Source organism: Ilyonectria robusta (assembly GCF_021365365.1).
Source record: "Ilyonectria robusta strain PMI_751 chromosome Unknown BGZ61scaffold_5, whole genome shotgun sequence".
In the NCBI taxonomy this organism is placed as follows: domain Eukaryota; kingdom Fungi; phylum Ascomycota; class Sordariomycetes; order Hypocreales; family Nectriaceae; genus Ilyonectria; species Ilyonectria robusta.
The window spans coordinates 1,871,725-1,891,216 of record NW_025764439.1 but is presented as its reverse complement, the minus strand read 5'-3'; the positions used below and the strand labels follow the sequence as shown (position 1 = coordinate 1,891,216).

The following is a 19,492-nucleotide window of genomic DNA, read 5'->3' as shown; positions in this document are numbered from 1 at the left end:
TCCTAGACCTCTCCCCGCCACACAATCATTTTAGAAGACATCCAGTCTTCATGTTTCAGGATTTCCAATATCGCCATATCCCCGCGCTCTTCGTAGCCTGCACACAATTCTGGGGTACCATTTGGTGGCTCATCAGCGGCACACGCAGCGTCCTCATACAATATGGCCTGCCGGCCCGGGTCGCCGATATCCCGGAGACGTGGCCTGTCTGGCACATTGGGAACGCTCGGGCAGCTTGTCTCGGCATCCTCATGTTCATCTTCTACTCGCGACGCCAGTACGACGTGCTCGACATCTTTCTGGCTGTGATGGGCAGCCTTACGCTTGTTGACAACATTATTTTGATCTCAACCGAAGGCTATTCGATGGGCTTCTGGCTTTATTGCTCTGGTATTTTCGCTGGCGCGGGGTTGGTGGGTTTCACTCAGGGTTCTTGACTGTCTGACTGGGTGGAAAGGAACTTGGGTCGATCGTCACTAGGTTAAAACGAGCTGTCGCAAATACGAGATTGTTTAGATAATGAAAGGCTATAGCGACCGAGGGGCACCAGCTACGGCTGCTCGTGGCGCAGTTTGCGGCTTGTGCAGTTGAGGATGTGGATGGAGGGTTGGCCCGAGTTATTAAATAAGATCCCGGCCTTTACCGCATATTTGGTCAGTGAGATGACAAACCGTTCAGTTCGAGAAATGAGACTACTTTACACGTACCGCGGCTATGATGGCTGTAATTAACAATATTGGGGGTTCAGAGGCCTCTCCGCTGTGTGTTCTAATAGAGTACTGCCATTTGGGGTTGCTGGGAACGGGCGGCGAGGTGTTCGAAACAAGGCGAGGGATTTGCACCTATCGCCGATAAATTGGTGGCTAACGTGCGGAAGCCCAAAGTTGCATAAAAATAAACACCGGTGTCCTAACGTTCGCACAGTTCGTGGCAGCGCTGAGCGAAGTTTTCGCTGACATGGGCAAAGTTCTCATTGCTTAAGCGCGCTGGTATACAGCTAGGCTCTGAGATGCAAGTGCCGCTACCGAACTTTGCAATAATGATAGTATTGGCCCAGCCCTCTTGATAGTCCAGACCGCAGACCACGGGCCGGCTTCAACTCAATTCGAAGTGTTGATCGAGTTGAATCTCGTGTGGCACGATCAGCTATACCGCACGAGCGTGCTCACTTGCCTCGCTAGAAGCGAGATTAATATTACAAAATAGCATGTAATGTCGAATTATAGCTTCTAAACATATTCTAAATTTTCTAATATCTGTAATATAATTAAATAAGAAACCAGGAAATTCCAGATCCGGCGTTTGTATTCTGTAGGTTGTTATCCATTCCGGTATTTGACAGGTGGCTGGGTCGGGCAATTACAAGCTCGTGTTGCAAAGTACCCAAGCTACGCGACTCCACCAGATCGTCAAAAATGTGTGTGATTGCGATGGTCAGCTTGGTACAGTCGGCGCCTTCATTCCACGCCCTTCATGGCACTTTATTGTTTGTGAGCAGCAAGCAGGCAACATAACGTCGCTCGCAGCTCTTCTGGAGCTCTAGATCCCATGAGCGAAATGGGGCGGTATGAAACCAAGATCGGGCAACTGGGTGAAAATTGGGATGGCCGGTCTAACTTGTTGAGGAAGCTAGAGGGAATGCGAGCCGTGTAGAAAAAAAGTGTCCGCGGGGGTATTCCTCGAACAGCGATGAGACTGACGTTGTGGTCTATCGTTCCCGTACTGCTGCCCTCCTTCTGCTGCTTCCGCCGCCGCTCTCGGGCCAAGGCGATTAAAATGGCCATGATATATGGGTCTTCAGCGTCGTTTGAAGGCGTGTGCTGATCTAGCTTCTTGCTTCTCAGGATGGAAACAGGTTGATTCCATCGTTTCAACCGCGGGGTGCAGTAAATGCGATCTTCTCGCTGAGTTGCCAAGTTGCAAAGGTCGACATATGCGAGGGAAGGGGCGGCGGAGCCTACGGACCACACACCGTCTGTTCGGAGGACGCTGGCAGTGTGGCCATTGAAGCGAAACGGCAAACGTTCGGATCTGAGAATGGAAGTTTTGTCAGCGGTGCTCTTCAGGATTGTCAAGGTTCGCACAGGGACTGAGCCAGCGGGGTTACTTTTGACACTGGAAGCCATTGGCAACGAGGAAATCGTGCATAGCGTCTTTCTTGAACTCCGGAATAGCTATGAGGCAGATCTGACGAGCTGCGCGAATAATGTCCCGGCTCGGCTCCTGGCGCTGTAGTTTGTTTGCCGCATCCTTGTCCTTTGCGACGCCTGGGGCGCTTTTCAGGCTCGTCGTGTCGCGTCGCTGCTCCGGTTGCAGTTCACTCAAGCAGAACTGGCAGCCCAACAGCCGCAGCTGGTCAGAAGTCCAGTAGATGGGCTTGACGTAGAGGCGCGTTCGGCTGTGTGTGCGTATTATGGCATTGACCGAGCCTGGTTCGGGCGCGCGCTTGACGGCATCGAGGGAGTCTCCGGTGGACGACGGCTCTGGGCGTGGAGGTGACGAGGAATCGGGAGGAATCGATCGATGCGGCGATTGAAGGCTGGCGGGATCAGCCTGAGCAAGTTGCTTCGATCCAGGCGGCCGAGGTAAGAGAGCCGTCATGGTTCGGGAGGATCGCGACGCAGTGGTGGTGATGTGGACGTGGCCATCCTGACGCGGATGGGAAGCGCTGGTGGTTGTAGAATCGTCGTTGATGGTTCCGCTGTGTGGATTTATTTCTGAGGCGCATTCAGTTCGACGTCATGGTCTGGGCCTGGCTGCCCCACTGTGCGCCACTATAAGCCACTGGAAGTCAGCCTGTCGCATTCTATCTATTAACCACGAATCCTCCCCATCCCATACCATTCGGGCCCATGATTTTGTATTCAATGGATTAGCATGTATATTCCACTTTTTTTTTCTTCTTTTTTCGTTCCGATGAGTTATGCGAACACTCCATGGCTCTCTGCGCTGAACATACTGCAACCAGTTTTCTGTCCAGACAGCGCCAGCGCCTACTCAGGGGTGCGTAAATTTAGATGATTAGGAATCAGGATATAAACGAATCATGTATGGAAAGCGACAATCCGAGAAGAGTAAAGCTTAGTATTCATGTCAGAGCCGGCCTTTGGGCTGCAAAAAGAATTAGTGTTTGGTATAATTCCTTATTACTGTCTTATTAAATTCGTGTTCTCATTTAATTAGGTGTTCATAGCTTAGGAAAGAGAGGTCGATCGATATCATGCTGCTCCTAATCACAACCAATTAGCAAATGTCAAATCAATTTTTTTAGGACACTTCTGTACGGTATTCCAAAAGTGCAGTGCTCACTCCTTCAGCGTCATCCTCGTCCCCTTTAGCGGCTATAGGACAAATGCGCTGGAATCCTAGCGCGAGAAAAAGGGGCTCCGACATTGGCGCAGCGCTGACGCATTGTTTGACACGGTCGAGATCCGACAGGTCCTTTGCCCATTGCATGAGAGCAGTGCCATATCCACGGTTCCAGTATGCAGGATGTACGACGACCATACTGATAACCGAGGCTCCATGGCAATGCCTAATAAATAAAACAGAAAAGAGTGTTAGCTATCTGATCATATTTGTCCATGAGCATTATGTCCCATTCACTTACTCTCTTTTCTTAGAACCAGACAGACTACCCCATGAATCGTAGTGGCGGCGATTCAAGTCACGTCCATCGTTCTCAAAGCGAAAAGGGCAAGAGCCTGCAAATCCAAGTCAGTAACAGCTCCCAAGAACTAACTGTTAGCACCATTCACCCTCTCGACCCTTGAATTGTCCCCTTCGTGGAGAGTTAGGCTCCAGCTGTAAGCTCATAACTCCTACAACGACCTTCGTCCCAGCTTCTGGAGGCTCCCATCCATTGTTCCGCGGGATGATGGCTTCAGTCTTGTTACCCTCGCTAGGCTCGTAGGCATCTTCTTGCACCAGGACAACGAAATCATCGTTCTGCATGTCGGCTCCGAACAGCGTACGATACGATGCCAATGTATCTTCAGGATGTTTCGCGTGGAAGGGCCGTTCCCAGCGGAAAAGAGGCGAGTATCTAAAGCCTGCAGCTGCCACGATCCCAATGCGTAGGACATCGTCGGGAGTTGCAATACGTAAGCTGCCCAGGCTAGGGGCTGAAGGGTGGTGGCCCATTTGATAAAATAGCAGGTAAAAAATTGGGGGCCAAAGGATTTCTGCCATTCTCGATTCGGGCTAACAAGGTAATGATATATCCTTTGAGGCTCAAGATCTCTTAACAATTAAGGATTAGCCTCGCTGCCTCGCTGCCTCGTTACCGCATTGCCCCGTATCCGGTTGCATATTAGACAAGGTCTGCAAGAAGTGTAAATTTGTCAATAACGATGAGGCTCGGCAGAAAAAGGTCATCCAGATGATTGTCTTACACAAGTAAAGTAAGCTGCTTTTCTAACCTGCTATTCCAACTGCTATTCTAACTGCCGTTGCGTTCAATGTTTTTACTAATAAGCTGTTATTTAAATAATCTTGTTATTCATATATAAATCTACTACCGTTTGCATATATAAAGTGAATGCCTTCAAATATAAAGATATCACCGACAGTATACTAAATACCTAACCCAGCAGCAGAAGATCAGAGTATGTTACTACCAGAATCATTTTGTCTTAAATTAGAGCCTTTTCTGAAATCTTTATATTAATACTGAAATAGAAAATTCGTCGAGGATATTCCTTTAGTATTTACACACTGGCTAAGTATCTTTCTAAACAGATACATTAGGCAAAAGATTTACACTTGTATACAAATAGCAATAGCTGCGTATATTTGGGGGTTTTTATTGATTTACTCAACCGCATCAGATATATTGGAGGCGTACAGTATTTGTAAACAATAGAGACATACAATTGTTACCACACACAATCATACCCTATACCAGAAGAGACATCATCTCTTCAAAAAAGATAGTTCTAAATACATAGCAGCTACAATAATAGCACATTCAACTTCAGACTCCATAGTAGTTCATACACATTCATATGGGATTAGATTTGCTCGTGCTTCATCTCCTTCTTCGAAAAGAAATTTCTTCATGCCTTTGTCGTGGCGCAGTTTTCGTTGGGCCGCAATTTGGGTTTTTTGTGTTGCCTTTTTCTTTTTGCGGACCATATCTTACCTACGTGCGACCACGGCAGATGGTTGAAGAGGTGTCAGCAAACACAAGTGCAGCCAGTCATTGTCCGACCGGCGAAGAGATTTTCATGACGTGGCGCATGCGCCAATTATCGGGGTTAGGCTCGCACACACTTTTACTTATTAGTTGGTTCGCCATTCATCAAGCAAGGCCCATTCTCGAAGACCAATTTTCCCTCCTGTTCCAACCCCGCCATCCATATTGCCGCCGAATAACTACCCCGCCAGAGCCAATATTCCCAACGGCTGTATACCATCATTGAGCGTCATCTGCTCAATAGTGTCATAACGAAGCACAGCTCAACATAGATCAGCGAGAGCTTCACCACGCGCCGTTTGGCCACCGTTACCATGGCTGGTAATGGATCTCACTCTGGGCGTCTCAGGTCATTGGAACCCCAGGATGGAGTGTCTGTGGGCATTAGCTGGCCACCCCCCAAAACATACTGCGCATTGGATGACCCGGAACTTTGGAAACACTTCCCTGCTTTTGACATATTCGACACTAGCAGCAACACAGGCGCTGTTTCAAGCTACCCTAGTAGTCTAGACATGTCGGGGCTCCCCGATCTTGCATGTCAAGATGAAGAGGTTCAAACACAACCAAACCCGATGGTGCAACAAGTTGTGCAACAAGTTGTGGGTGCTTTCGATACAGCCATCATTGGAGCTTTGCCTACTGGAACTTCACACAATCACACGGGCCCCGATAAGCAACTCGATATAGCCGCGACTTGCAATCGCCTGCCTGCAGTGAAAAAAGAGGGTATGCAATCCGACCACTCGTCGTCTACCGGTCCTTTGACAACTCCATCCGCATCATCGGTAAAATCTGGTAGCTTGGCGAGGAGTTCATTTGTCAACAACCGGCGGTCTAATCCTACGAATCAACACCACTATCCGCTTGCGATTCCTCGTGCCGACACAGACGCAAACTCAAGCCGGAGTGAGATCAGTTTCGCCCGAAGAAATGACTACGTCCACGCTACGAAGAGCGCTTGTCACTCCCCCTTTCTTTTATCTTCTTCTGGTCTTACGCCGCCGTCGAATGGAACGCAACGAACCATGACCAGCTCATATGGCCGAGTGACCCCAGTTATCGAAATAACTGCTGCCGAAGATGACCTTCGACCCGCAAGTACAGACCCTGTTGAAAGCGACTTACAATCCCACCGCAGACGTTCCCCAGCATCCAACCTAGGAAAGCGCGATGATTTTCTGTGCACTGCTAGTGTAGGAACCTGGATCCAACCAAAACCATCACAATCGGTGGTTTCGAGTTCTGCTTCAGGCTTGGAGCCCTCCCCAAGAAGTCCAACTGCGCCCCCCCTAAAAGGGAAGCGCAAGCGAAATACAGAAGCCAAACGTGAGAAGATCAAATGTGTTAGACAGGCTGGTGCTTGTGTGAGATGCAGAATGAACAAAGAACCAGTGAGTACCCAAACTTTTCCAATCGTACTGTCTTTCTAAAGCTTTCATTAGTGCGACGAAAACACTCCTTGTGGCCGATGCACAGCCGTTGCAAACAGGACGAAGCTCTTTAAACAGCCCTGTTTTAGGGCGTCTTTAAACGACGTGATTGCCTTCAGGGCAGGCAACGCGCGGGCTGGCGAGGCTTGGTCTAAGCCTATCAGGCCAAACTGGTCCGCAGAGGATCTTGTTCTCAAGACCGCGACTCTCTACTACCCGTTCATAAAACCAGGTGCCAGTACAGGGGTTTACCTGTCGATCCAGTGTCGCAAATTTCTGCCAGGCCACGAAGACGTGTTGACTGAGCCTTGGGCTCTTCCTAATGGAGAGGTGGTGACTATAAATTCACCCCCATATGCCTGCGTGAGCTCGCCTCCTATTCACATGATGGAATTTTGCTAAAATTGCTAGTATGATTCGGATTTGGGCTCTGATGCTCTCGAGGAATATCTTGAGAAATGCAAGCCCGCTCTCTTAGAAGAGGCCATGGACAGTCTTAACGATGATATTGTCAAGTCTGGGATGATCGAAGCTGAAAGATACGCCAGCCAGCACCAGGTATGAAATACACCGTCGCATCAACCACTCCATTTCAGGAATTGACACAATCGCAGGAATCAGCTGTGTCTCTAGCAATGAATATCAGGGCCGCCACCTACTTCTCCAAGACGCGAATGTCGATGGGCGGCCATAATACCCTAGGGCTGCCCTACTTTCAAGACCTTCAAGTGCATAAGAGGGTTCCAATCCCAGCAGTTCTAGATTATCAGCTTGATTACTTGGCTATTCAGTGCATGACGAAACAAATGCATATGATCACTAAAAGATTGAAACAGATATTATTTATTAAGAATAATTTCACGCATTGGTACGAGATATATCTTACGACTTTCGTGCTATTATGTAGCCTCGAAACCGTCCACGCCAAGCAGATTGAGATACTCGATCGCTTTGCAGCAAATGTGTGTCCACCAATTCTCAATTACACAAGTTGATCATATCAGCTAAAACCCAGCAAGGGAAACAGGTCTCCAAGTGTCGAATCTACAAGTTCGAAAATGATCAAGGTGTGGGAATCTTCTGCCAAAGTTCTCATTTATCATTACCGAGTGGTCTTGAAAGGCATGGTTCCATTTTCAGCCCCCTGGGATGATGAGCAGACTCAGAGGATGCGCAAGTGCAGCCTTGATGACAAAGCACTGGACCACATCCGCGAATTGCAATTGCTTATCAAGGACCGCGGTAAGTTTTCTCATCGGACAGCGCGGACTCTCATCTTTCTAATCAATACGCAGATGCCGAATTGCAGAAGGTTAGTCGAGAGGATCTCACCAACTCTCGGGCCAAGCCGCTCGTATGGATCTCGCAATTGTATGTGGATGGCGAATCCTGAATATTCCCCGTGAGGGCATCACAAGTAAGAGCAGAGGAGGGACCCAAACCCACTGCATTCCGTATGGAACGCGCCAGCCCGCGTTGCCCGGGAGGTTCAGGGAGCCACGGAGATGTTATATCGGTTCTCCCCTCTTGTCTGGCAGTGTTGTGGGGAATACTATATGAGCAGGTTGGCCGAGCTTTTACGTTGGATGTGAGAATAAATGGGGTGGGGGGATGTGACGTTTGCCTGATTCACTTGGGGACCATGAGTGGTTGAACACTTTCATAGGAAGGACCCCGGATCCTAGGGGAGTTACTCATTGACATGTATCTTTCACAGATGCATTTATGAATCATTTTTCGGGAAGCAAATAAAAGCAGTTATGTTCAATCTCAACTAAAATCGGACAGAGTTACAGTAAAGAAAAGAAAGAAAGAAAGAAACGGCTCACAATTCTTAAGGAAATGTTATACATCAACACATACCAACACACATCAACACACACCAACACACATCAACACACACCAACAGAAAAGGCCAGCACATGTACTGTTCAGTCATGCTCTTCCTTTCCAGCAAACCCCATGTCCTTTACCCTCATCGCTCTCGGGATACGACACCACTCAGTGCCAGTCAGAAGGCGCTGGGATTCAGGAGCCACCTCGAAACTCTCGCCCAACTCTCGCTTCAGCGCAGTTGCCGACTTCCAGCCTTTCTGACTGTCGTGAAGCCAGAGACGCATGATGTACCTTTGCTTCCAAACATCGTCCGCGGAATCAGCCCATGCCGCGCGAGCATGGAGGAGGGCGTAGTTGTTGATAAAGAGGATATCTCCAGCTTCTGGCACAAGTTTCAGGCACGTTCGCTTCGCTGCTTCCTGGATGACCTGCAGAGCGCGAAGCTTCTCGGGTGCCAGCGATGGTGCGTTTGTCGAGAGGGGGTACTTCGGGTTCCCGCCGACGAAAGTCGCGGCAAAGTTGATTTGAAGACGGCCGTTCTCGAAGGCGATCAGTGGGCGATTGAACGTTCTGATGACCTCCTGGTTCGGGGCAGGTCTGTTTCATTTATGAAAGTGGATGGTTAGCAGTTATTCAGAATAGCATTGTATGGCTGGTTGTAGCCAATACAACAAGAGTCAATAAGCAACCGCGGAGTCTCAATTCTTACCGAAAAAGTCGCTCCCAATACCAGTCCGCCGCAAGGGTTTTCAGAACCTCGGGCTCGCGTTCAAGTATATCATTGTATACCGAGGCAATTGAGGCAAGGTACTGCTCGCCGCCACTGAGCGGAACGCTCTGGGTGAACAAGGAGACAGTGTCGCCGACGTCAATGTCGGTGTGGAAAGTCATTGGAACAGGAAGCTCGAGCGGCTTCAACTTCTCACGCTCTGGGCTGGAGAGGCTGTGGTCGCGAATGTGATCTTGAAACCAATTATTATACAACTCAGAAAGAGGACAAACCGTAAACCTACCGATGTTCCCACCTCGCTTGTCAGCGACATAACTGGTAAGACCAGCGTGAATGATGACCCTCTCGGCTTCTGTGTAGAGGGTCGGATCAAGTCCACGAAGCTGGTGAAACCCACACCCATTATAGATTCGATCCGTGATCCCTCTCAGCCTGTTTGCTAGGTCCTCTGAGAGTGGGAATGTGGCGGGACTCGTATGCCCACGGGAGATGCCGAGAGCTATTACTTAGATTAGTCACTGTCTTGAAGTCAACCTCGGTGCGGGCCAGAAACCTTTGAAGTGCTCCAAGGCTGCTTCAATTGAGAGAATATCCTTTCTAGATAGGCTCTCGGTGTAGGCGGCTTCATTGGACTCAAAGTCTGAGGCAGTCCAAACCAAGTCTCCTGAGATCGCTTCAGGGAAGTTGGAGGTCTTTGAGATCGCCATATTGACGGTGTATAACAATGAAATGGCTGGGAAAATGGAAACGGTGTGATCACACCTTTAAATCAAGGAGGAAGTAAGGGAGCAAATTGGTGAGAGCGGACAGGCTACAGAAACCGATGCAGGACTGGCTGAGACTTGATCTGTGATACACATGGCTACTTTATATTCACGTCAACTACAACAACTATCTGACCAGGGCGAGCATCCGTCGCAACTTGGGAGCCTAGCCAAAGGCAGTGTCGAGTCACGAATGTAAATCCTGTGGCTATATTGTAGGCAGAGCGACAGGTTGATTTCCCTATTTTCCCATCGGACGATATCAGAGGACGGATTTTTTGAAGCAAAATTGAAGCTCGTGGTGGCTCGGTTGTTTCAATCATTTGCAAGTTTCAATCACTTCCAACACTGTGATGAGAGGACGATTTCATTGGTCGAGAGGCGACCGGCGAAGGGTGTCGTTTGACCCGACACGTGCCGGCGGCCCTATTGGTGCGACAGCGTCGGTGAGCGACCGGCATGCGTAGCGTAAGTCCGAAAGTTGATCGTCGTAAAATACCATTGGTGAGTATTAATGAGGCGGCCGGCGTGACCAGCCCCAACTCCCCCAGCTGGCTCCGACATGTGCCGACGATGAAATGACGGGTCGACCGGCGAAGCTAGTCGTCATTCGCCAGCAGGCGTCAGGGAATACATCATTGCTGATTCGGTGAGCCGACCGGCGTAGGCTATTATTAACCAACTAGTAAGCTCTAGGAACGTAACGCTGTCGTAGGTGCCAGGCTTGATGGGCCGACCGGCGTATCGCGGATTTAGTCCACCCCGTGTTGACTTCGCACGGGAAAGTGGTAATTATAAAACAATGTACAACAAGGAATAACAAAAACGAAGAAATTACCTAGAGCTTTTCCATTTCCAAAGAAGAGAATCTGTTAATACATAACCCGACTACTGTGATCTGTCAGTGAGCGTTTTATCCCTCCAGCGATGCAACAGACCAAGCCAGCATGTCCTCCCACCTTGGAAGCAGAGAAGCAAAAGTCCAGCCAGGGGCTTGCACACAATGACGCCATCTCACGGTCCTCCGAGCAGGTCTCCTCATTTTCAATCACCCACCCACGACAACACGATCGCATCCATTCTTATATGATGGAACAGTACCTACAAGATACCCAGGCCAATGTGTGCGAGCGTCTGGTGGCAACCAACTGCAGAAGATAAGAGGTCCGTGCATACTAACAGAAGGCGTGTGCCTTTGCTAACAGCACGTGTAGTGATTGATTTCAACTGTTTCTATCAGGCAATGCAGCCATTCTTAGTTTGAGCAGTGGAAGGTAGTATATTCATGAAATAAGCATTGAACACAAAGATTGACCTACGAGGAAACTTGTTCATCTCAGCTCCTGTGCCTACTACTGGCGATAACCATCAGAGCGGGAGTCCCGACGTGCCACTTATCTTCCCGGCATCCTTCTGGGGCTCTTCCGCACCATTACAGCGGGTCGAGCCCCTGTAGTGCCACGCTCCATAGCTTAATCGTACCTTAATCTGGCATCTCCCAGTCCACTCATTTACTATCTACAGCAACGGTAGAGGCTAGCTTCGTGAACAAATTGATTGTGACGACATGGCTAATTGCTAGTACGGTGCCTGTTTAGCGCGACATACGAGGGGCTGATTTGCGCAGATTCAACTGTGCAAAAGGGTGTAAGTTAAGCTCTTCCGTCAAGACTAAATGATACAAGTTCAGGTCTATGGAGGAGAACAATGATGTCTCTGTTGATCTGGATAATCTTTTGACGAGTTGCATGCTGTATCTCCGATAAGAGGGAATTTGAGAGAGTTTCTTTGCTGGCCAATCCACTTCCGCAGTTTTCGGATCATCACGTAAGCCAATGGCGTTTGCGTTGTCAGCTAACCAGCCAAGTCAGGTGCGGAGGTTGGGATTGCTCATCTCAATTCGACTCTCATCATCAATCTCACTCGAGCTCGTCAAGAGCAGAGTAGGCGGCATCCTCGGCGCGATTACTCGCGAGGTTCCCGCGACGAGGGCTGCAACGGCCCGGCCCGCAATAAGCCTGGCGGCTCATCGAATCCCTGTCCCGAATCTGATCGGTGAGATCCGCCCGCACCGCACTCATGAGCTTCATCCCGAGGCATGGGGACCACGAGCACGGACATGGAGACAAGGAGGAATCTGGACATGGCCATGGGAATGAGGATTCAATCAGGCAGCAGGCTCTGGCGTCGCTGTACTGGTATGTTGTTGCCGCGGTCCTCGTCACCGGATTTATTGCGAGGTTGATTGTGGCTTTCATTGCCCGCCAGAGGTGAGTACCCATCATGCTGCGCGGGAGCCGGCGATAGCTAATCAGTCCCAGGACGAAGAGGAGAGAGTTGCGGCCCAGTCATGACTCCTCAGTATCAACAGTTGAAAGATTGTTCGAAGGCCCGCGTGCTGCCGTTTCCAATTCATTTCTCTCCCGCCGTCGCCCTCTCTGGTTGGCCACTCTTCCATTGAGAAAGACATTCCTAGTCGTCGTATACGCCGCATTTATAAGCTTCCTCTTGACTTGGAGGGCTGTTAAGCATGACGGCAACTACATGGAACGTCTTGGGTTCCGCGCTGCCTGGGTCACAGTCACCCAGACATCCATGCCCTTCCTGCTCGCTGCTCGAACCAATCCCATCGGCCTCATCCTGGGTACATCGTATGAGAGGGTCAATTGGTTCCACCGATGGGTGTCGCGTATTTTTGTTGCTACTGCGACTATCCATGGGACATTCTTCGTCACCGAGTGGATTGCGGCAGACTTCTTCTGGACTGAGCTGAGGACTGTTGGTATGGTAAAATGGGGACTCGCCGCTTGGATTGTCCTGGTTTGGACGCTGGTATCTACGCTGGCTCCCTTTCGGCGCCTCCGATACGAGTTCTTTGTCCTGCAACACATCACCTCGGTGGTGCTGTTGTTGGTGTTTCTGCTTCTTCACGTTCCCGACCATCATCAGTTTAGCGTCTGGTGTGCTGTCGCCGCGTTCTTGTACGATGTCGTTACCCGTTCAGCCAACCCTCTCTGGCGAAACATTCGTCTTGGCCTGTCATCGGGAATCTTCACCCGGTACGCGTACCAGGCGCAGATCGATGCTGTCGATAGCGACTTGACGGTTGTCACCATTCGCAATGTGGGCTTCAACTGGGTACCCGGCCAACACGTTCTCATCTGGTCGCCTGCCTTTCCTCGACAGTTCCCGCATCCATTCACTATTTCTAATATCCCTAGTACAGACACACCGAGCCGCGATCTCCAGTTAGTACTCAAGACAAAAGATGGATTTACAAAGGAACTGAACAACTGGGCTCGGAAGGCGGAAAACAACGGAAGCGATGGCGCCTTGCGTGTTCTTCTTGCGGGACCCTATGGTGCCATGCCAAACTGGAAGCAATACGACAATGTGGTATTGGTCTCAGGATCAACCGGAGGTTCCTTCACGGCTCCTGTTCTCGAAGACCTTCTCACGTCGCAGTCACTAGGGCGGGTGCGAAAGCTCAGCGCCCTCTTCATTGCCCGTCAAAAAGCTCACGTGGAACCTTATCTTCAACGAATTTCTCGACTGGTTTCCAGGGCAAAAGAGATGGGCATTTCTGTGCGAATCGAGGTTGCTGTCACCAAGAGTGCCCGGAACGTCGCGCACCTGGACGAAAATCCAGCAAACGAGAGCCGGGAGAGACTGATCGAACCAGAGCCGCGCCACGAAGGGAGAAGTGATAGCGTGGAATTGGAGCGGTTTTCGATTGACTCGAATAAATCGCTTGGCAGCGAGAGGGCTGACCAGTTATTGAAGGAAGAAGTGGAACTCGGTTTAGACGACGGGTATGCGTACGACGCTTCGCCCATCACGGAGACCGAAGGGCGCCCAGACATTGCCGCCTTTTTGTCCACAGCGATCGGAAACGTCCCTGGAAGTGTCGCGGTAGCTGTTTGCGGTGGTAGCCCGATTGAGAAGTCAGTTCAGATGGCTGTCGCATCTGTTCGAAGGGATCGGGTGGAAGGGTTGGGCGCACATGATGTTTTCCTTCACGTAGAACGGGCAGATATGTAGGCTCATGTTTTCATATCCGAAACTTAATGTAATGAGATATACATACCATTTTTTCTAAGGTGGTCAAATGAACTGATTCCATGTGTGAACGTCGGTGGGTCTCGGGTGAAGGGAGTTGATGTGTCCCAGCAGATGACAACACAAGAACTAGAGGACCACCAAGTAACAGGCCTGATCGAATCAAATGCAGAATTAGTACATATACAAGCATGATAATGCAGCATCTAGATCGTTCAGCCTATCCGCACGTGTTGCAGGGGACCCTGAGCCGCGGCTGCGGATACAACCATAGCACGTGGGCTTGAGATCTCGCCACATCTGAACCAGAATGCTGGGATTTGACCTTGAGAGCGTAACTACAGTGCATTCAAATGACATCCTAGTCAAGCGACCTCCTCAACCTTTGTCCCATCGTCGACCCAGGGGTCGCATCGATTCCAGCACTGCCTACCGATCCGTCTCGTCATTCCATTCCACCCACCTGTCGAGCCATCTCGAGTCATCCTATCTACGTTAGTGCCTTTACCTTTTATCAACCCTCATTAAGTGCAAGTTCCTTTTACTCTTATAGTTTATTTCTATTATCGCTGCTGACTGATATCTTCTAAAAGGTCTCAGAAGTATATTGGACATGGTAGCTTCGACTCCTGGAAACGGCTCCTCGAGAAGGAGAAAATTTCGCCTGGGTAGGTTTTGGGGCTTTTCGGGGGTTTCCCTCCGCTACTGCAGTCGGGTAGGAAGGGTCACTGGGCAGACTGAGGGACGGGTCATATGAATGAAGGGGGGATACAAACTGGGTCAGTTAGCAACGGGAACCTGGATCTAGTAGAATGACGTTCAAGCCGTGGGACCTGATCGATACGGCGATAAGGCGATCAAGGATGGAGACCACTCAATCATGGGTGGAGCATGAACTAAACGTGAAGGGAGAGTAATTGCTAATGGACCGGACTTAGAGGTTCCCTATGCATGACATGGCAACCCTTGGACATATCCGAGCCAGAAGCGGCAGAATCAGAGTCAGCATAGACAGTTACAGTAGCAGTGGCAACCTAGCACTGTATCTATATGGAGGGCTACGAAGGTTCCTTTCCGTAGGCATGAGAATTTGCAAAGAGACAAGGAGAGGGCGGGTGGGATACATTAGTCAACAGCCTGGGAATGACCAAAGCACTTTCTGACACTGTAACACCGACAAGACTACTTCAGTGTGCGAAAGAAGAATTGGAAGATGATGAGATGGGAATGCATCCAACCCCATGGCAATATCCATCCTCCTTATGCTGTCAATCCAGCTTACGCACCCCGTCAATCCCACTGGCCCCCCGCAGTGGGAAGGGCCCTCTCGTTCCACGTCCCGGCGGCGCCCCTTGACAACAGTGGCAAGATGCCGATGAGATATTGGGGAGATTACCCCGGAATCTGGATCCAACGGTTGGTCAATCGCCGGCCATGTACCGCAAGTAGAGTACATGAAGCTGCTCAACAAAGCCAAAACTTGACAAGTAAGTGCAAGCTGCGGGTCCGGGGACGGTGGCGCTTCGGCGGTAGGTGGGCGGTGTCCGGGCAGGGGCAGTCGCCAGGTCGGGGTACGGATCTGGACGCCGTGATTCGCCAGGGATTGCCGACCAGATCCCGGGGTAAAGAGTAAAGGGGATGTTGCTCTCATCTTACACGCCTGTTTGGGGCCAAGTCTGGGGGCATCCTGAATTCCTGATTCCAGATGCGGGCGCGATAGAGTGATAACCGAGTTGATGCCGATGGTTGGTCTGTGCCCCTCTCGGCCGGACGGAAGCCATCGAGGGTTCGACGTGGGGAAGGTGCGGTTGCTTCGGTTCCGGGACACGGACTCCGCGTGGTGCTTTGGGGGCGGCAGGGCCGGGCGTGGCTGAGTCGCCCTTTTGGGGCCGGGTTGAGCCACACTTGCGGTACCGGGTACCTCGTACGGGCATCCGTGTGTCCGTGTGCCCGTGTCTGCAGGCGCACGACGTATATCCGCCCATGTGTCATGGCATCGTCCACTGAAACGCACGCAGGCCAGGCCGAGGCAGGCAGGGGACCGGACTCAGGTCAGCTCATCACTATCAGCAAGGGCACTCACTGATGGCCTTGTTCTGATCAGGCCGTGGGATCGACAAAAGTGCCACTGCGCGCAGAACAAAAGAAGACGGAAAACAAACCCGGGCGGGGACCTCGCAGCGATATTGGAGACGTGTCTCGCATTGTTGGAGAGAGTTGGAGTTAGGTAATGTCCCAGGTACCTCGATCGGCGGTCTGTCGATATGTGGCTCAGTCCTCACCTCCACGGTCCCCCACACCACACACCGCGCGGAGGTGGCCAGGAACCCTACGTTGCAGCAGATGGAACCCATGTTGGAAGCTTCCACTCGCAATTCGTCTCGCACCCGAGGCCCAGCCGCCCCTTCGTACCGCATAGCACAAACAGACGTACAGTACCTCGCCATGGAACGGTGCAGCCTCCGGCGCAGGCGCAACAGTGGGCTGATGGCCCCACCACGATGGGGGAATTGGAGAAAAAACGGTACCGGTACCCCGCCATGGCCCTGCGCTGTACAGGGACGACGAGTACCCGAGTGACCTCTGTCGCGACGCTCTACAGGGGACTCGGGGCGTTGCTGCAGTGGCCGAACGACGCAACCCTCAGCGGCCGGCCACGATGCGCCATGTACCGTGCCTTTCTGCCACGCTCCACACCTTCGTCACCCCGACGAACTAGTCCGTCCGAGGCGATACTTCTGGGTCCATACTTCTGGGTCCCGGTCGACAAGGGCTCTCTCTTGGCTTTCGGCTCCTACTTCTACTTCTACCCAGCTCTCCTCCTCCTCTCTCCCTCATCCTCCTGCTGCTCCTGGTTTGCTCCTTGTCTCTGTCTCTCTCCTGGTTGTCAATTGGGGCGTGTCCAATCCCGCTGTCTCACCTCATCTCCGCTCCTCCTCTGTCGCAACGCTCGCATCATGGCGTCCCCCATCGCCTCCAACGCCCTGAAGGCGCGCATCCGCAGCCCTGCCCTGCTCAAGAAGCTGGCGCGCCCCGAGGACCTCATGCACCACTTCCCCAATGGCGCCTACATCGGCTGGTCTGGCTTCACCGGAGTTGGTTATCCCAAGTACGTTTGTCCCTCGCTGCCGAGCTCTGTGTGCTTCGCGCCCACTGCAATCATCATCCTCGCGTATTGCCGCTTTCGGGCGCACCCCCCACCGCCGGCCGGCTTTCCCGCAATCCCGAGCATCCTCCGTTCTAATTCCCCTCCACCAACCAAATTGCCAGAAGCTGGTTGCTTTCGCCCTCACGCGCGCAAGACACGACGTGGGAAAAGCCGCTAACATGAGATTTCCGCAATTGCAGGAAGGTTCCCTCCGCCATGGCCGACTATGTCGAGGCCAACAACCTCCAGAGCAAGCTCAAGTACTCGCTCTTCGTCGGCGCCTCCTCCGGCGCCGAGACTGAGAACCGATGGGCCCAGCTCGACATGATCAACCGCCGAAGCCCTCACCAGGTCGGCAAGGACATTTCCAAGGGCATCAACTCTGGCCGCATCAACTTCTTCGACAAGCACTTGTCCATGTTCCCCACTGACCTCGTCTACGTATGACATGGCCCGCCGCATCCACACAAGAGCCGCGCTGACCGAAGACCAGGGCTACTACACCAAAGACCGCGAGAACAAGAACCTCGATGTCACTGTCATCGAGGCCAGTGAGATTCTCGAGGATGGCAGCGTCATTCTCGGTGCATCCATTGGTGCCACTCCTGAGTTGGTCCAGATGGCCGACAAGGTGTGTATTCCCGGTTGCGCCCAAATATGAGATTTAGACGGCTAACAGTATAATTCCTAGATCATCATCGAGGTCAACACCTCCATTCCCTCCTTCAAGGGCCTCCACGATATCACCTTCACTGATCTCCCCCCCAACCGCAAGCCCTACCAGATCACCGGCGTCCGAGACCGCATCGGCACCGAGTCCATGGCCATTGACCCCTCCAAGATCGTCGCCATCGTCGAGTCCGACTACCAGGACGCCACCTCCGACAACGCGCCCGCCGACGACAACTCGTTCCGTATCGCCAACCACCTGATTGAGTTCCTCGAGCACGAGGTCAACCAGGGCCGCCTCCCCGACAACCTGCTGCCGCTGCAGTCCGGCATCGGCAACGTCGCCAACGCCATCATCGGCGGGCTCAACGAGTCCAAGTTCAAGAACCTCAACGTCTGGACCGAGGTCATCCAGGACACCTTCCTCGACCTCTTCGACTCGGGCAAGCTCGACTACGCCACGGCCACGTCGGTGCGCTTCTCCCCCGAGGGCTTCCGCCGCTTCTACGACAACTGGGACCTGTACGCGCCCAAGACGCTGCTGCGAAGCCAGGCCGTGTCCAACGCCCCCGAGATCATCCGCCGCCTCGGCGTCATCGGCATGAACACCCCCGTCGAGGTCGACATCTACGCCCACGCAAACTCCACCTGCGTCAACGGCTCCCGCATGCTCAACGGCCTGGGCGGCTCGGCCGACTTCCTCCGCAACTCCAAGTACTCCATCATGCACACTCCCTCCACCCGCCCCTCCAAGACCGACCCCCACGGCGTGTCGTGCATCGTCCCCATGTGCACCCACATCGACCAGACCGAGCACGACCTCGACGTCATCGTCACCGAGCAAGGTCTCGCCGACGTCCGCGGCCTCAGCCCTCGCGAGCGCGCCCGCGTCATCATCAACAAGTGCGCCCACCCCGTGTACCAGCCCATCCTCACCGCCTACTACGAGAAGGCCGAGAGCGAGTGCCTCAAGAAGGGCATGGGCCACCAGCCTCACCTGCTCTTCAACAGCTTCGACCTCCACAAGGCCCTGGCGGAGGAGGGCAGCATGCAGAAGGTCAAGCCCTGGTAAATCCTGTAACAGTATAAAGAAGCAAACGAAAAGGGGCAGAGCCGGCGGCAGAGATGAACAGTCATGTCAGCGTTATTTTTACGGGATGTAGTGCAAGGGTTTTGGTACATACTCATACCTATAGATTTTGGGTATTATTCCTGGGACAATTGGAGTACTTGTTGAACTGTACTTGCACATTTCCTCAACTTCATGTGGTTCAATCTGTGATGTAACATGATGTCCGAGCCGTCCACAGGAGCCTAGGCGAAAATACAAGCACTAAACAAGGATCATGGCTTAGATGGCACAGCTCATCTACGAGTTGGTCTCCTTGCAGGAGAGAATAACACAAATTATTCGTCCGTCTGTTCAGTGGCCGTCATGACTGTTCGAATTCTTAAAAATACGCGCGCAGATCCCGAACATACACGGATGCGTGAGAAAATGCGCGTCGCTAATTTTCGTGGGGTATTTTCGTAATGTATCCCTGCTGTGTGTATATGTTCGACATCAGTGTATACGCTTGACACCAGTGTGTCCATGTTTAGGCATTCTGACTACTCGGGAAACAAGCATGATCCTAAACCGAATGATCGTTGCTA

The 19,492-nt window shown here is 51.8% G+C and overlaps 8 protein-coding genes across 8 annotated transcripts; 4 read left to right on the top strand and 4 right to left on the bottom strand.

The window, feature by feature from the left end:
* Position 1: 1 nt before the first annotated feature.
* On the top strand, positions 2-758 carry BGZ61DRAFT_447010 (uncharacterized protein). Its single transcript, XM_046245275.1, has one exon. It carries the CDS (start codon positions 51-53, stop codon positions 435-437), a length of 387 nt encoding a protein of 128 aa, XP_046107832.1. The 5' UTR covers positions 2-50; the 3' UTR covers positions 438-758.
* A 437-nt stretch (positions 759-1,195) lies between these two features.
* Positions 1,196-2,718, bottom strand: BGZ61DRAFT_447008 (uncharacterized protein). The gene is made up of 2 exons (XM_046245274.1): positions 2,108-2,718; positions 1,196-2,031 (listed from the first exon to the last, which is right to left on the bottom strand). Exons 1-2 carry the CDS (start codon positions 2,599-2,601, stop codon positions 1,482-1,484), a joined length of 1,044 nt encoding a protein of 347 aa, XP_046107831.1. The 5' UTR covers positions 2,602-2,718; the 3' UTR covers positions 1,196-1,481.
* A 549-nt stretch (positions 2,719-3,267) lies between these two features.
* BGZ61DRAFT_491989 (uncharacterized protein) lies at positions 3,268-4,143 on the bottom strand (the record flags this gene model as incomplete). The annotated part of the gene is made up of 3 exons (XM_046250487.1): positions 3,268-3,535; positions 3,611-3,704; positions 3,759-4,143. The coding sequence occupies 3 exons, from the start codon at positions 4,141-4,143 to the stop codon at positions 3,268-3,270; spliced, it is 747 nt and encodes a 248-aa protein (XP_046107830.1).
* Positions 4,144-5,320: 1,177 nt separating this feature from the next.
* Positions 5,321-8,488, top strand: BGZ61DRAFT_515777 (uncharacterized protein). Its single transcript, XM_046252257.1, has 6 exons — positions 5,321-6,591; positions 6,643-6,993; positions 7,042-7,188; positions 7,245-7,592; positions 7,650-7,872; positions 7,926-8,488. Exons 1-6 carry the CDS (start codon positions 5,512-5,514, stop codon positions 8,021-8,023), a joined length of 2,247 nt encoding a protein of 748 aa, XP_046107829.1. The 5' UTR covers positions 5,321-5,511; the 3' UTR covers positions 8,024-8,488.
* A 73-nt stretch (positions 8,489-8,561) lies between these two features.
* Positions 8,562-9,903, bottom strand: BGZ61DRAFT_491988 (uncharacterized protein; the record flags this gene model as incomplete). The annotated part of the gene is made up of 4 exons (XM_046250486.1): positions 8,562-9,063; positions 9,176-9,428; positions 9,480-9,695; positions 9,750-9,903. The coding sequence occupies 4 exons, from the start codon at positions 9,901-9,903 to the stop codon at positions 8,562-8,564; spliced, it is 1,125 nt and encodes a 374-aa protein (XP_046107828.1).
* A 2,136-nt stretch (positions 9,904-12,039) lies between these two features.
* On the top strand, positions 12,040-14,001 carry BGZ61DRAFT_529939 (uncharacterized protein; the record flags this gene model as incomplete). Its single annotated transcript, XM_046253483.1, has 2 exons — positions 12,040-12,230; positions 12,282-14,001. The coding sequence occupies 2 exons, from the start codon at positions 12,040-12,042 to the stop codon at positions 13,999-14,001; spliced, it is 1,911 nt and encodes a 636-aa protein (XP_046107827.1).
* Positions 14,002-15,023: 1,022 nt separating this feature from the next.
* BGZ61DRAFT_187516 (uncharacterized protein) lies at positions 15,024-15,868 on the bottom strand. The gene has a single exon (XM_046237772.1). The coding sequence runs from the start codon at positions 15,668-15,670 to the stop codon at positions 15,149-15,151; it is 522 nt and encodes a 173-aa protein (XP_046107826.1). The 5' UTR covers positions 15,671-15,868; the 3' UTR covers positions 15,024-15,148.
* A 970-nt stretch (positions 15,869-16,838) lies between these two features.
* BGZ61DRAFT_447003 (uncharacterized protein) lies at positions 16,839-19,298 on the top strand. The gene is made up of 4 exons (XM_046245273.1): positions 16,839-17,128; positions 17,368-17,608; positions 17,661-17,798; positions 17,859-19,298. The coding sequence occupies exons 1-4, from the start codon at positions 16,977-16,979 to the stop codon at positions 18,906-18,908; spliced, it is 1,581 nt and encodes a 526-aa protein (XP_046107825.1). The 5' UTR covers positions 16,839-16,976; the 3' UTR covers positions 18,909-19,298.
* Positions 19,299-19,492: the final 194 nt, after the last annotated feature.

Coding starts and splice junctions, on each gene's coding strand:
- BGZ61DRAFT_187516 (XM_046237772.1), bottom strand. CDS start 15,670: ATGAGAGCAACATCCCCTTTACTCTTTACCCCGGGATCTGGTCGGCAA.
- BGZ61DRAFT_515777 (XM_046252257.1), top strand. CDS start 5,512: ATGGCTGGTAATGGATCTCACTCTGGGCGTCTCAGGTCATTGGAACCC. Junction 6,994..7,041: donor ATTCACCCCCATATGCCTGC/GTGAGCTCGCCT, acceptor TAAAATTGCTAG/TATGATTCGGATTTGGGCTC. Junction 7,873..7,925: donor ATTGCTTATCAAGGACCGCG/GTAAGTTTTCTC, acceptor ATCAATACGCAG/ATGCCGAATTGCAGAAGGTT.
- BGZ61DRAFT_447008 (XM_046245274.1), bottom strand. CDS start 2,601: ATGACGGCTCTCTTACCTCGGCCGCCTGGATCGAAGCAACTTGCTCAG. Junction 2,032..2,107: donor AATGGCTTCCAGTGTCAAAA/GTAACCCCGCTG, acceptor TTCCATTCTCAG/ATCCGAACGTTTGCCGTTTC.
- BGZ61DRAFT_447010 (XM_046245275.1), top strand. CDS start 51: ATGTTTCAGGATTTCCAATATCGCCATATCCCCGCGCTCTTCGTAGCC.
- BGZ61DRAFT_447003 (XM_046245273.1), top strand. CDS start 16,977: ATGGCGTCCCCCATCGCCTCCAACGCCCTGAAGGCGCGCATCCGCAGC. Junction 17,129..17,367: donor ACCGGAGTTGGTTATCCCAA/GTACGTTTGTCC, acceptor CCGCAATTGCAG/GAAGGTTCCCTCCGCCATGG. Junction 17,799..17,858: donor TGGTCCAGATGGCCGACAAG/GTGTGTATTCCC, acceptor TATAATTCCTAG/ATCATCATCGAGGTCAACAC.